We start from the raw sequence: 15,715 nt of genomic DNA, 5'->3' as shown, positions 1-15,715 counted from the left end.
ATGTCTATATTTTTTTATCCCATTTCATGGTAGTCTTATTATTAGGTTTCTATTTGCTGTTTTCAAGTTTTCCTCTTTCATTGTATTTATGTTTATACATGTTCATTTTACTATTGTTATGCTGTTAACAACATTGTAAGTTTGATTTTAAACTGTACCTGCTGTGTTCCACCTTGGGTGAATCTCTTCGTAAAGGCGGTAAATAAATCCCAATAAATAAATAAATAAATAAATAAATAAATAAATATAAATAAAGACATAAAGTCCATAATCTGTTATTGAGAAGGACACGGGGAAGCCACTGCTAGGAAAGTTTGCTATTATTTGGATTTCTGTCAGGTACTTGTAACCTGACTTGGCCACTGTTGGAAGCAGGATACTGGGCAAGATGGGACCATTGGTCTGACCCATAGGTTCTTAATGTTACAGAGGGAAACAAACCATTTTTTCTATTTCTCTGATGTTTCACTGCTTGTAGAATGTGAATTTTTGGGTTTCAGTTTAAAATTTCTCTCTTTCTCTCAATTTTTAATTTGTGGTAATTTATTCCCCTGTTTATTAAGCTGTGCTAACGGCTGCTGTGTGCTAATGCCGAAACAGCCCATTCACTTTGAATGGACTGCGTCGGCATTGCCTTGCAGCTTAGTAAACAGGGGAGGGGGGTTTAGTCTGTACTTTGGTTGCTGCCCTTTTCTGGGTAGGCTCCTGATTTTATGAGTTGTGGTCTGAGTGATTTTGTAGGGTTTAAAAAAAATTACTTCATAATATGCCTAGTACTGGAGAGAGTTTATATTGCTGCTATCGAAACCAGAATTAGACACTTTGTTTTGGTACGGTGAGTTCTAAGCACCCATTTTTGGGTGAGGAGGACTTCTGTGGATAGAAAATATACATATACAGTTAACACTATGACAGTCCAGTGTGCAGGGTCAGGGATCAGTATTTTTTATGTTAGAGCCTTAGGCTACAATCTCTACTGCAAATTTGTCTCATACATATTTATTATGGATGTCCTGATGTGTCTCGAAGGCTGGGTTGAAAACCATTTCTCCAGGAGAACCTTCAGCTGGGTGTTCCACTTCCCCCTCAACTCCCCTGGGGCGGCTTATGACAATCTGCTGCCTGAGGTAAGGGATGAGATACCACCCTCCCAGACACCCAAAAGGGAGGGGCCCTCTCAAAGCTCTGGTTATGGAATAGGGGAAGGAGGGATGGTCCCCTCACTTAGAACAATAATGCAACTTACTGTATATTTCCAAGCCATACAGTAAAGAAATTAAATATTCATAATTGATGATTATACTCAGTAAAGATTGTAGCCTAAGGCTCTAATATGAAAAATACTGATCCTTGACCCTGCACACTGAATTAACATAGTGTGCAATCAGGTTTTCAGGATAACCATAATGAATATACATGGGATGGATTTGCATATAATGGAGTAATGCATGCAAATTTGTCTCATGCATATTTATTGTGGATATCCTGGAAACCTGACTGCCTAGGTATGTCCTGAGGACTGAGTTGAGAACCACTATCCTAGGGCATCAGATACCCTTGGGTTGGCCCTGCTATACACTTTTCAGCAGGGGCGTAGCCAGACTTCGGTGGGAGGGGGGGTCCAGAGCCTGAGGTGAGGGGGCACATTTTAGCCCCCCCCGGTGCCGCCCCCCCCGCCGCCGACCCTTTCGACCCCCCCCGCCGCCAACCCGCCGTTGCCTACAACATGCAGGACGTCAGAAACAGAAGGAAGCCTTTTGTGAGAAGAGGACCTCGGCTGGCGGGGGTTGGGGTCCCCCACCAGCAAAGGCAGGCGATGGTGACGGCAGGTTGGCGGCTAGAGGGGGTGTTGGGCATGTCATTGGCAGGGGGTCCAGGGCCAAATCTATGGGGGCCCAGGCCCCCCCAGGCCCCACGTAGCTACAACACTGCTTTTCAGATAAACTTAATAGTTCCTGCTTCATAGGCTTATAATTTACTCAAGACTTGCAGACAAGACAATAGCCTCCCTCCATGGCCAGCAACTGTATTTCAACCTGAATTATTAGATGACACTGGAAATGAATTTTTGGTTTTATTTGAATGGTTTATGATCTACTGTTAGACTAGGAAGATTGCTTCACATAAAGTAACTTGATTTATCTTTCTGTTCAACAATTCATTTACTATCAACCCGGGGAAAAGGTTTGTTTGCAGTTGCTTCCCAACTAACTTGCTGGTCACACACACACAAGGAGTGACTCCGGCTGCAGGACATGTTTATCCACTCCTACCCTAAGCTAATATTCAAGCACCTTTCTGACTTCATTTGCAACTTTCTTTAAAATAGTCCCTTATTTTCTTACTCGTGTTACTCTGTCGTATCTATCTATATGTTCCATCTTTGCTTACTTAATTTTATTCTGCACTGTGTTGACATTGTAATGGACCTTGTGCTACAGTAGTTGAATATAGAATACAGGAGGATTGGTTCATCTGTGCTTTTGGGATATTCGCGTGAAGAATACCTTCCTAAGCTAAGTGACTTATATCTATGATATTTTTCAGCTTTAATTGAATGACTGGTAGCCAATGTAGTGTTTCAAGCAGTGGGGTTGCTCTTTCATATGTCGATTTCTTGAAAATCAGTCTTGCTGCATTGTTTTGGACTGTTTTCAGTGATTTTAGCTTGTTTTCCTTGCAGCCTACGTATGCTGCATTGCAGTAGTCTAGTTGCGATAGTATCATTGATTGGACCAATATTCAGAAAGATTGTCTAGGGAAATAGTCTCTTATTCTTCTCAGTTTCCGTGGAGGGGCATAATCGACCGAAAATGTCTATCTCCTTGGGCGTTTATCTCCGAGAACGGGTCCGTGAAGGGGCGGACTGAACCGTATTTTCGAAAAAAATAGACGTCCATGTTTTATTCGACAATTTGTGAGCTGGGCGTTTTTGCTTTTCAGCGATAATGGAAAATGAAAGCGCCCGGCTCAAAAACAAATAAATCCAAGGCATTTGTTCGTGGGAGGGGCCAGGATTCGTAGTGCACTGGTCCCCCTCACATGCCAAGACACCAACCGGGCACCCTAGGGGCACTTTTACAAAAACAAAAAAAAAAAGGTAAAAGAGCTCCCAGGTGCATAGCACCCTTCCCTTGTGTGTTGAGCCCCCCAAATCCCCCTCAAAACCCACTGCCCACAAGTCTACACCATTACTATAGCCCTAAGGGGTGAAGGGGGGCACCTACATGTGGGTACAGTGGGTTTGGGGGGGTTGGACGACTAAGCATTAAGCAGCACAATTGTAACAGGTGGGGGGGGGGGATGGGCCTGGGTCCACCTGCCTGAAGTCCACTGCACCCCCTAACAACTGCTCCAGGGACCTGCATACTGCTGCCAGGGAGGTGGATATGACATTTGAGGGTGAAAATAAAAAGTTGTGAAACATCATTTTTTGTGGTGGGAGGGGGTTAGTGACCACTGGGGGAGGCAGGGGAGGTCATCCCTGATTCCCTCTGGTGGTAATCTGGTCATTTAGGGCACTTTTTGGGGCCTTATTCATGAAAAAACAGGGTCCAGGAAAAGTGCCCTAAATTCTAGCTACAAACGCATACTTTTTTTCCATTATCGGAGAAAGGCGCCCATCTCTGTTTGGGTGATAACCATGCCCCAGTCCCGCCTTCACCACGCCTCCGACACACCCCCATCAACTTTCTACGCTTCCGCGATGGAGTGCAGTTGAAAACGTCCAAGTTCGGCTTCCGATTATACCGTGTTATTCGTTTTTGTGAGATAAACATCCATCTCCCGATTTAGGTCGGAACTTGGGCGTTTTTCTCGTTCAATTATAAGCTGGATAGTGTTCTGAACCATTTTGATGTTACTGCTGATATTTGATTGGCCAGTATTAGGTGTTTGTCAAGAATGATTCCTAGTATTTTAAATTGAGAATTTTTGGTAGAATGTGGGGTTGTGTGGGCTGGATAGTATTAGGAGTTTGGTTTTGTCTCTGTTTAGTTTGAGTTTGAAAGTTGTTGCCCATTCTTCCATGAGGTCCAATCCTTTTTTCATTTTATCTTGTATGTTTGTGATATTGTTTTGGAAAGGTATGAAGATGATGACATCATCTGCATATATAAATGTATTGAAACCCATTAATTCCAGTTTTTTTCCAAGTGGCGCCATCATTACATTGAACAGTATTGGTGATATTGACAATCCCTGTGGTACCCTACGTTCAGAGATCCATGAGGCTGATGTTTGGTTGGACATCTTTACAATGTTGAATCTGGTCTTTAAGAAGCCATTGAACCATGTTGCCACTGCTCCACTGATTCCTATGTTGTCAAGCAGTGTCATTAGTGTGGTTTGGTCTACTAGGTAGAATGCACTTGACATGTGGAATTGTAGTAGTAATACGTTTTGTCCTTGGCATATTATGCTTCTGAATTTTGTTATCAGGGTGGTTATGACCGTTTCAGTGCTGTGTTGTGGTCTGAAACCTGATTGGGATTTATGAAGAATTGAGAATTTTGTCAGGTATTCTGTTAGTTGCTGTGTTACTAGACCTTCCATCGTTTTGGTCAGTAGTGGTGGTCTGTAATTTGTGATATTGCTGATCTTGCTGGTAGTGTTTTTGGGAATAGGTGTGAGTACTATGTCACCTTTGTTGGAAATTGCCCGCTTTCAAACATATATGTGATGTGTTTGATGCGGTACTCGATGAGCCAGTCTGATGAGTTTTTCATCATGTAGTGGGGCATCTGTCAAGAAGGCAGTATGCGTGCATGTATTTTGTCAGTAGTGTCTTTATTGTGTCTAGTTGGGATGGTTTGAACGCGGTCCATATTCTATCTGCTGAGGTGTGGTTTTCATGTGTTTTGCAGTCCTGTAGGTAGTCTGTGATGTTTAGTTGTGGTTTTGCAAAGTTTGATCTTGTGTTTGTTATTTTGGTTTTGAAGTATCGTGCAAGCTCATCTGCAGCTGGTGGTGTTTCAGTTGTCGACAATATGTTCTGGGTTTTTAGTAGTTTGTTCATAAGATTGAATATTTTTTCGTATTGGTCTGGTCAAGGTTCATATATGTAATGTAGTGTTCTGCTTTCGCTTTTTTTTTATACTGTTTGTGCATGTTCTTATGGCTTTTCTCCATATGGTTTTGTTTGCGTCTGTCTTGTTTTTGGCCCATGCTCTTTCGAGTTTCCTACAGAGTTTCTTCATGTGTAGTAGTTTGTCATTAAACCAGGGACGTGGTTGTTTTGTGAGTTTTGTTTTTGTTTTGAGTGGTGCTATTTTGTTTAGTGTGTTTTCAATTGTTTCATCCCAGTTTCTCATGAAGTGTTTATTCTCTGGTGGTATGTCGAGTTCATTTATTATTGTTGCCCAGAATGTGTGGTTGTCTACTTTTCCTCTGGTTGTGAATATGTGTTGGGTTCTTTTACTGCTGTAATTGTCTATTGCTTATGTTTGATTTATTCTTGCTGTTTTTGAGTGAATTCCTTCAAAAAGGCGGTAAATAAATCCTAATAAATAAATAAAATAAATGAACATAGTTAGTGAAGAGACTGCAATATTGTTTTGATAATTTTAGAGCATCTTTTTTTTTTTTTTTTAACTGTGTTTGGTAGGAGTTGTTTTCACTGTTACTTTTTTGGTGTTTTACTTGGAAACCAGATTATAGCCTTTGATGAATAGTCATCAATATAGACCTTCTGTGTCAGTTGAGGTTTCATTTGTTGAATATTCTTTATTGAAGTTGAGTTTCTTCCTTCAGTGCTCAGAACAAAATATAATTTTTGATTTTTCAGAGTGCTGAATTTTGTTCCTTACTCTTAGAATAGTTGTGAATGTACCATACTATGCCATAATTTGAATATTTTTACTGCTGTAATTTGTCTATTGCCTAGGTTTTGACTTATTCTTGCTGTACACTGCTTTGAGTGAATTCCTTCAAAAAGGCAGTAAATAAATCCTAATAAATAAATAAACTGTGGAACTCAGACAACAAATCAGATTAGAGTCCTGTTATTTCATTTTCATGGCTATTTCCATAATACTTATTGTCTTTTTAATTGCATTGTGAGATTTTAAACTTTTTTTCTATTATTTATAAGATTATGAACCTTCTAGAGCTTTTTGATGATGATGGTATATAAGAATCATGTATTAGTATTAATTCTGCTGCTGCTTTTGCCTTCTGCTTTGCCTGTGGTCAGGGTACTTACAGGTAGCATGTTGTCTTAAGTACTAGGTCAACATTTGAGTTCAGCAGTCAAACTAGCAGCTTTAGAGGTACTTCTGTCACCGGAGGGGCCTGCTTATACATTTCTTAACCATGTACAGATCAGGAGAAATTGCATTAGAAATGGAATGGACAGGTTGGAAAGTTACCAGCTAACTGCCCCCCCCCTCTCCCTTAATGATTAACTGGAATGCTGCTTTGATGGGTACCGCCAATGGGGAAGGAGGCAGAGTGCTGACTCATGTGCATGAGAATGATATAATCAACTGATGAATGGTGATTAGAAGTTAACTGTAGAGTATTTAATGTGTAGATTTGCAAAGAGCCCTATACAGGACTGGCAGGATCACTCTCTCTCTCTCTCTCTCTCTCTCTTTTACCTTCTTCCTCTGCCTCTGATAGTGTTTAATTGAAAATTAAACAAGGTCAACAACTCTATACAAAACTGTAACTACCAAAAAGCTTGGTTGTCAAGTTCTTGGTACATTGAAACATTAGCATTTTCTATACATTGAACTCCTCAAGCTGATACAACCCCAGAACTCTTCCCCATTTTCAGCCAACATGCCACCGCAGAACGTGAGAAAGAAAACAGATCTGGTGGCGTGGTTGCTTGTTGCCCTCCACCAGTCTTAGGAATAGATTCACCAAGTGTCCTCCTACCTCCAACTCTCAAGGACTCCCCCCCCCCCCCTCCCCAGGGTAGGCATTCCACAACTAGGTACTTCTGAAAGTCTTTAATCTCAGTATGTGCTGTATACTGACTGCCAGAAGGAAAGACCTGGGTTTGATTCCTGTCTGAGGCCTATGCTCCTCAAGACACCAGAGTCAGGGTCAGAGAATGCTGGGAAACAGCACTCACAACCCTCCAGGGAGAGGGAATTCCAGTCATTGCACCAACCAATGGCAATACTAGAGTCTAGGCTTAGTGTGTATGATTGTTGGGTTCCAGATGGGGCTCATCTGGGTGGCCCTCAGTTGAGGACTGTCACTGCAGTGACCAAGGCTAAGTAAAATCCCTGGGTGGTTGTGAATGAAGCTCTTGATGTCAGATCCCAACATAGAGCAGGAATTCCAAAGGAGCAGGAAGAAACTGTTGGCTGCTCCCCTCCCCTCCTCCTCCTAAAAATCCTAGCATCCAACTGGGACCCTCCAAAGTCAGGAAAGGGCATGAAGATGGCCAGAAGCAGAGAAAGCATGAGGGAGGGCAACCTGGGGCTCTTTAGGATACCTTGTAAGCATGATTTAACACATTTTCCAGTACTCCCACTTACCTTCCCACAGAAGAATGCAGAAAGACAACCAGTAACATTCCCCAGCTCAAGTTCCTTGAAAAAGTGGCAGCAAAACGGGTGCCTGTCGGGACTGATTGAGCTTTCAGATAAGTGGGATGATATTTATTCTTGCTAAACTGTTGGTCATTTTGATTTCATTATTGTCACATATAAAAAGAAAAACATTTTCATATGTAGTAGCTTTTTCACATATAGTAGCACAAATTGAGGAAGGGGGGGGGGGTTTGGTCTATGATTACTTCAGTCACAAGAGGGATTTGCTGATATCTAAGTCACTACAAAGTGATATATCCCAGTGATTTATGAGATCTTTTCCTCCTACCTGAATATCCTCTCCTTACAGGAAACATTGGTGGTGAGGGGTAATATAACATATTCTAACTCTTGTTTCTGTCCTGGCCTATATAAGACAGATATTAGCAAAGGCCGAAACCTCGACTCCAGTCTTACAGTTTACATGTTTCTAAGTTCTAGTAGTCTAGTTAGGTGTTTTAGGTACAACTGTTTGGTATCTTCTCTGCAATTTTGTTCTGTCGATTTAAATGATGAGGAGTCGAATTCCTCTCCTCCTGATTTTCAGCTCTCTAATTTGTGCTGTCTTCCTCTCTCCTTCTTGCCTTTAGATTGACAGGTCGAGAAGTTCTTACACACCTCTCCTTGCCACGGCAGGGTGCGACCTCCACCAAGCTCCACCTGAAGCAGTGTGATTTACTGACACTTTCACGCAAGCAGAAGCGGCTGTGCAGGAAGGAACCGGGTCTTGCCGAGGTCTTGCGTGATGCCATTCGCTTGGGCGTCATGGAGTGCCAGTATCAGTTTCGGAACGAGCGGTGGAACTGTAGCCTGGATGGCAGGACTGAACTGCTGAAAGGAGGTCTGTGGAAGAGAAGTTGGCAGATTTCTCCAGTGGGCTTGGGGGCAGGACGTAGGGTTGTCAATTAGATCCAGATTCACCCGACAGGGTTGATTCGGCCCTGGGCTTATCCCATTGCATGCAGGGACTTGTGGTTCTGATTTCCCCATTGGCTTCCCTAAGAAAAGCAAGGCTGCAAGTCCCTGCATGCATTGGGGTAAGCCCAGGGCCGGATCAACTTGTCTGGCAAATCTGAATCTAGTTGGCAACCCTAGGCAGGAGGAGGTGCACAGCTCATGGTGGTACAGTGGTCCACTCATAGTTGGGTCCAGTGTTTACCGAAATACTAATTCAGTCCTGGTCTTATGCAATTATAAGCAGGTAGGTGAACTTCTGATTTTCATGGGGGAACCCAGTGGCGATCTTTGGTCAGCTGCCACCTGGGGCGAATTGCTGCTGTGCACCCCTCCTCCCACCGGGTGCAGTGTCTTCCGTCCTCCCCGGGTGCAGCACGACACCCCCCCCCAGCGTATCACCCAACCCCCCCCCTTGGGTGCATTCTTACCTGCTGGAAGCAGCCGCGCCCCTGTTGGTTCTGCTGGTTCCCTGCTCCCTCTGCCCCAGAACAGGAAGCAACCTGTTCCGGGGCAGAGGAAGCAGGGAACCAGCAGAGCCAACAGCTGCGCGACTGCTCTCTGCACACCTCCAGCAGCGTACACCCGGGGTGGATCGCCCCCACTGCCCCCCCCAGTACGCCACTGGGGGAACCACAGCTCTCTACATGCAATGGGGCAAAACCAGGACTTGATGAAGGTGGCCGTGGATGGTTTCTGGAACAGGGGTTCTCAACCCAATTATCAGGATACACCTAACCTGTCAGTTTTTCAGGACACCCACAATGAATATGTATGAGATTGATTTGCATAAAACGGAGGTAGTGCATACCAATGTATTCATGCGTCTTCATTGTGGATATTCTGAAAACCTGACTGGCTGGATATGTTCTCAAGGACTGGGTTGAGAACCCCTGTTCTGGAGAGAATTGTACTCTGCTGCTCTCTCTGATCAAGGCTTGTTGCTGCTGAGCTTGATGGGAGAAGCTTAAAAATGGAGGTGGGGAGGGGAAGCCCCTGAATCACAAAAAGCTTCAAGGTGCTGTAGCCCTCTGATATGATTGAGCTGGAAGCATACAAGAAGCCTACAGGACAGCATTTCTGAACAAAAATAAATACATACTTAAAAGTAACTCCAAAGCTTGTTCCACACCCAAACTGCCAGCCATAAGGGTTTCTGTCGGGCTTAGCTTGAAGGTAGAAGTCACCCAGGGCTGCCAAGTTATCCAAGTCCAGGAGAGAGACTTTTTGGCCAGTCCTGGTTTTAAACTGGTATCTGTACTCCCTGATTCTACCTATTAAAATCTGATAGCATCGTCAGAAATCCAGGACTAGACCTCAAATCTCCCTCCTGGGACTGGGTAGCTTTTGTCACCAGTTGGCTCCGGGTCATCAGGACAGCTTAAGTCAGTCAAAGAGGAACAGCAAATATGGCCTGCCAAATTACCCAGTTCTAGGCTGGAGATTTTTGGGACAGTCCTGGATTTCTGACCATCCCATCCTACTACTACTTATTTCTAGAGCGCTACTAGGGTTACGCAGCACTGTACAGTTTAACAAAAAAGGACAGTCCCTGCTCAAAGGAGCTTACAATCTAAAGGATGAAATGTCAAGTTGGGGCAGTCTAGATTTTTTGAATAGAGGTATAGTGGTTAGGTGCCGAAGGTGCATTATGGGACTCACAGCGCTGATTTCAATGGGCAGCATCAGGCACTACAAATCCTACCCTTCTTTGGCATGTAAGGTCAAAAGGAGGACTGGCCCAAAATCTCCAGCCTGGATCTGGGTAACTTGGTATCTCTGAGAGTTTAAGCTAGTCCTGGATTTCTGACCACCCTGGCCTACTACTTTATGGGAACTGCGGCACTGATTTCAATGGGTGGAATCCCACATTGCCAAAAGTCACCATCCTGGAAGAGGGTAATTTGGCAGCTCTTACATGCTCAAATGAATAGAACTACAATATAACAATTACAGGAAAAGACAACAACAGCAAAAAAAAAAAAAAGGATTCTATATAGAGACATCATAAACTGGTAGTGTTCTTTGAATATCAAAGGGTATGAGTAGATTTAAGACACTGGTTGCCTTGAGCCTTTATGTATCCATACATAGAATATCAATGTGATGGCAATTCTTGTTTTAAATAGGTATCCAAAGATTTCCATGTTCGAAGAATGGCCTGTAGGTTGTTTTTTTCAGCAGATTTTAATTCAAATTTAGATGTCGTACATATTGTGTTCTACCAGAATGTAGCATCTAACATGTTTACATTCTTCCAGTTGCCTAGAATCATCTGTAGGGCAATGGAGATTAGAATATCAAAAAGTTTGAGATCTGATTCCTGCACATCTATTTGAAGATGTGCCGAACATAAGAATTAATAAATCGATTGAGAGCTTGGTTTGATAGTGAAATATAGCTTGGATGTATTTCCAAATTTGCATCCAGAACAACTTAATCAGTGTACATAAATATATGATATGGGTTAATGTACCCTCGGATTTGGTACAATGCTAACAAGCAGGGGCGGCCCAAGATAATCTGTCACCTGAGGCGAGGAATGAACTGCCACCCTGGCTCCTCCTCCACCGCCCCCCCCCCCCATCCATAGTCTGGTGTCTCCCCTCTTCCTTCCCCAACCCTCTTCCCTGAAGTTACCTTTTCTTTTCTTGTTTTTCAAAAGGTGGCGGTAGAAGCGATTCCCATAGGCTGCCCTGCCGCCAGTCCTGGCCCCTTCTTTCTATTGCAGCCCGCCTCAGAGGAAACAGGAAGTTACGAGAGAGGCAGGCCACAGTAGAGAGAAGGGGCCGGGACTGGTGGCAGAGCAGCCTATGGGAATCGCTTCTACCGCCACCTTTTGAAAAACAAGAAAAGAAAAGGTAAACTCTGGGAAGGGTGTTGGGGAAGGAATGGCAGGGGGTGATGCAGTTGGCCTAATAGTAGGACCACCACTGCCAACAAGAGTTGTTAGGGGAGAGACCATCTTGCCATTTTTTTTATAGGTTGCCAAATTGGCCTCTGTAGGAAAAAGTAAAAGGATAACTGCAGTTATCTTTTCATTGGAAAATGTAGCCCTGTAAATCCCAGATTGCTTTGAACTTAAAGTTTGTTTTTTTTCTTTTTAATTCTTGAACCTGACTGAACAGAGGTTTGACCCTACAGCACTTCTATCATTTGAAAACCTATGTTCTTCATGTCTTGCACAGGTTTTAAGGAGACAGGCTTCCTGTACGCTGTGTCCTCAGCGGCACTGTCCCACTCGTTGGCCAAAGCCTGCAGCAGTGGACGCCTGGAGCGTTGCACCTGTGATGACTCCCCTGACCTGGAAAACCAGAAAGCCTGGCAGTGGGGGGTATGTGGAGACAACATTAAGTACAGCACCAGATTCCTGAAGAACTTCCTCGGGCAAAAGAAAATTGGCAAGGATCTGCGTGCCAAGGTGGACATCCACAACACCAAAATGGGCATCAAGGTGAGGCTTGGAGAGCTGGATCAGAAAGGGGCAGTGGTGCTTCAGGGTACTGGTGGCACACTGATCTAACATAGTAACATAGTAAGTGACGGCAGAAAAAGACCTGAATGGTCCATCCACTCTGCCCAACAGTCACTTTCATTCTCAATTCAAGATTAAATCATCAACGAGCATGATAATATATGCTTGATCGCGGTCTTTCTTTGCTGTGTTTGGGACATAGACTGTAGAAGTCCACCTACTGGAGTTGCCGTCAAAGCCCACCCCAGCCTTTCTGAATTTGTCTTTTCATTTGTGGGACACAGGCCATAAAAGTCTGCCTGGTACTGTCCTCACGTTCCAAATTACTGGAGTCGAAGTTCTCTACAGCCCATCCTAAACCGGATTGCTATATACGGGACTCAGACCGTACAACCTGCCCAGCACCAGCCTTAGTTGAAACAGCTAGGTTTAGTCTTGGTCTGTAACCCCTATATCACTGTCAGGCTTATTTTCGAAAGAGAAGGGCGGCCATATTCCAACCCAAATCGGGAGATGGCCGCCATTCTCCCGTGGGCACCCAAATCGGTATAATGGAAAGCCGATTTTGGGCGCCCCCAACTGCAGTCCATCACGGAGACGAACAAAGTTCCCGGGGCATGTCGGAAGGGTAGTGAAGACGGGACAGGGGCGTGCTGGGGCGTGCTTAAGAGATGGCCGCCCTTGGCTGATAATCGAAAAAAGAAGGGCGGCCGTAGCAAAAATTTGGTCCGCTTTTTTTGGACCCTTTTCTTTTCACGACCAAGTCCCAAAAAAGTGCCCTAACTGCTCAGATGACCACCGGTGGGAATCGGGGATGACCTCCCCTGACTCCCCCAGTGGTCACCAACCCCCTCCCACCCAAAAAAAAAACAACTTTAAAAACTTTTTTTGCCAGCCTCAAATGTCATACCCAGCTCCATCACAGCAGTATGCAGGTCCCTGGAGCAGTTTTCAGTGGGTGCAGTGCACTTCAGGCAGGTGGACCCAGGCCCAACCCCCACCCTACCTGTTACACTTGTGGTGGTAAATGGGAGCAATCCAACCCTCCCCCCCAAAACCCACAGTACCCACATCTAGGTACCCCCCTTCATCCATAAGTGCTATGGTAATGGTGTAGAGTTGTGGGGAGTGGGTTTTGGGGAGGATTTGGGGGGCTATGCACCTGGGAGGTATTTTAATGTTTTTGTTTAATTTTTAAAAGTGCCCCCTAGGGTGCCCGGTTGGTGTCCTGGCATGTGAGGTGGACCAGTGCACTACGAATCCTGGCCCCTCCCATGACCAAATGCCTTGGATGTGTTTGTTTTTGAGATGGCCGCCTTCGGTTTCCATTATCGCCGAAAACCGAGCCCGGCCATCTCAAATCTGCCCAAATCCTAGGCATTTGGCCAGCCCCAACTGTATTATCGAAAGAAAAGATAGCCACCCATCTTTTTTGATAATACGGTTGGGACCGCCCCTTCTCGTAGACGTTCCCGGAGATGGACGCCCTTAGAGATGGGTGGCCCCTTTCGATTATGCCCCTCTGTATGTATGTACCTGGATCTTGTTTTTCTCAGGGTAACTGAAACTACAAGTTCCAGTATGCACTATGACCAAACATAGCCTGGAGCTACCTAGAAATCTCAAAGCCTCCAAGAGCTTTCAGAGGTGTGCTGGCTAATGTTTAGCTTTATTTCTGTAACACTGTTGATTTAATTGTCAGCTCTAATGCATGACATGTGTTTTCTGTGCTGGAGCTGCTAACTAATGACATGTATTCTCATATTCTGCATGTAATAGAGGCTGTAGGTAATCACAGGACACACAGGGCAAAATGCTGATTACTTGGGCAATAGGGAACCTTTGCCATTTGAGTGTTTATTCACTTACAGTCCTATGAGTCAGACACAGTAGAGCTGTCAGCAGGGAGCCTTCCCTGCCCTGAAGGTTATCCCTAGCAGTGTCACTTCAGCTCTGCTGCCCTTTATGTCATGCCAGCACAGACACCAGGGGTGGATACCAGCTTGTGCTTAATAAATGCAAGGAATCCCCACTCCCCCCTCATAAGAGCTGCCAAGTTACCCACTTCCAAGAGGGAGATATGGTCAGCTCTGCTGTTTAACTTACTTCCCATAACAGTGTGGAATTTGTAGTCCCCCTTTGATATCAGTGCTTCAGATCCCCTAATGCATCAGAATGGGGTTGTCCTAAAACTAGGGCTGGGTAACTTAGCAGCTCAGTCATAAGCCCTTCCGGTACTTAAGGTGGCTGACCTCTGATAAGTCACTTGCAGATTGACTGGGCAGGACTGCTGTGGCTTAATGGCTGTCAGAGCATTTTGTAGATACAAATTCTGTATCTTCACAAGTTTAGTGAATAGTACTAAATTTGCAAGTGTCAGGAAATTACACTGGATCTTTCAGGAGCTGATGCCATTGAATAATACCATAAATCTCAATAACTGGGTCTAGAAGAGACTCAAGACTCAATTGTGGGGGTAATCAGCGAAATCCTAAAACAACCCAACGCTATATATAGCTGAAAACCCAGTTGGTGGGATAAAAAAGAAGCAAATTGCCAAAAAAATCTTACTTAAAAAGATGAATTTATTCACCACAAAAGTTTAAAACAGTCATATGCCTGACATGGCCACATTTTTCCCTCCTAAAGGGCTGTGTCAAGGGCTTGATATACCACCCAGTGGTACAGTGCAAACAATTCCACCTACTGGACTAAAACAGCTCCTCTCTTGAGAAACAGCAACAGCAATTCATGGTGAATCTTAATATTAAATGCAAATCTCTCTCCTGTGTGTTCTTTAGGGATATCCTGAAAACCCAACTGGTTGATAGTCCCCCCAGGACAGGTTTGAGAACTATTGTTCTAGAGAAAAAAATCAAGGCAGCATCTGCCAGAATTTATTTGGATGGGACTTGATAAATTCATTAACTAGAACTGTCCCAACGGTCGTGAATCCTTCTGGTGCCTTGAAGCTGACTTTGTTCTGTCGTCTTGTTAAGCTGAAGTGTGAGTTCACTATTGTGAAAAATAACTGGAATCTTTTTCCTTCTTCTTCCTCAGGCAGTAAAGAATGGCCTAAAGACCACATGTAAGTGTCACGGTGTCTCGGGTTCTTGTGCCGTGCGGACATGCTGGAAGCAGCTCTCCCCCTTCCATGAGATAGGCAGATTGCTTAAAACTAAGTACGACAATGCCGTTAAAGTCTTCAGTGCCACCAATGATGCCACAGGGCATTCAGAACTTGTGGGTCCCCAGGCTCATGGGCACTCATCCCGCCTGCCCCGCAGCACCGACCTGGTTTACATGGAGGACTCACCCAATTTCTGCCGGCGGAGCACGTATTCGCCGGGCACTGCGGGCAGGTCATGCTCAAAGGAGACCAACTGTGACAGCATGTGCTGTGGACGGGGTCACAATACCCGCAGCCGGATGGTGACTTTTTCCTGTCATTGCCAAGTGCAGTGGTGCTGCCATGTGGAATGCCAGCAATGCATGCAGGAAGAGGAAGTCTATACCTGCAAGCGATAAATCATGCCAGCATCAAAGGAAGTGATGGACTGGGCACAGAAAAAAATAAACCAGAGACTAAAAATGGAAGAATAGGAGGAAGCTGAGACTGGAGAATGAACCCCTTCCAGCTCACCGGTCAGTGCCTCCATGGATTTTGAAACTCTGAGGGCTCTGTCTTTCTGGTGGTGAAAGCCAAACTTGGGACCAGTTCAGCAAACGTTTTCAAGGA

General features: G+C 44.6%; 1 protein-coding gene across 1 annotated transcript in view; it reads left to right on the top strand.

The window, feature by feature from the left end:
* The window catches only part of WNT9B (Wnt family member 9B), a 31,298-nt gene extending 15,794 nt beyond the window's left edge, over positions 1-15,504 (top strand). Inside the window, exons 2-4 of the mRNA XM_030220482.1 lie at positions 8,138-8,388; positions 11,690-11,955; positions 15,037-15,504. Of these exons, the coding sequence (XP_030076342.1) occupies positions 8,138-8,388; positions 11,690-11,955; positions 15,037-15,504 (985 nt within the window). The remainder of the gene's footprint in view (positions 1-8,137; positions 8,389-11,689; positions 11,956-15,036) is intronic.
* Positions 15,505-15,715: the final 211 nt, after the last annotated feature.

Source organism: Microcaecilia unicolor, chromosome 12 (assembly GCF_901765095.1).
Source record: "Microcaecilia unicolor chromosome 12, aMicUni1.1, whole genome shotgun sequence".
Classification (NCBI taxonomy): Eukaryota; Metazoa; Chordata; class Amphibia; order Gymnophiona; family Siphonopidae; genus Microcaecilia; species Microcaecilia unicolor.
This window is presented reverse-complemented; position numbering and strand designations above follow the sequence as displayed.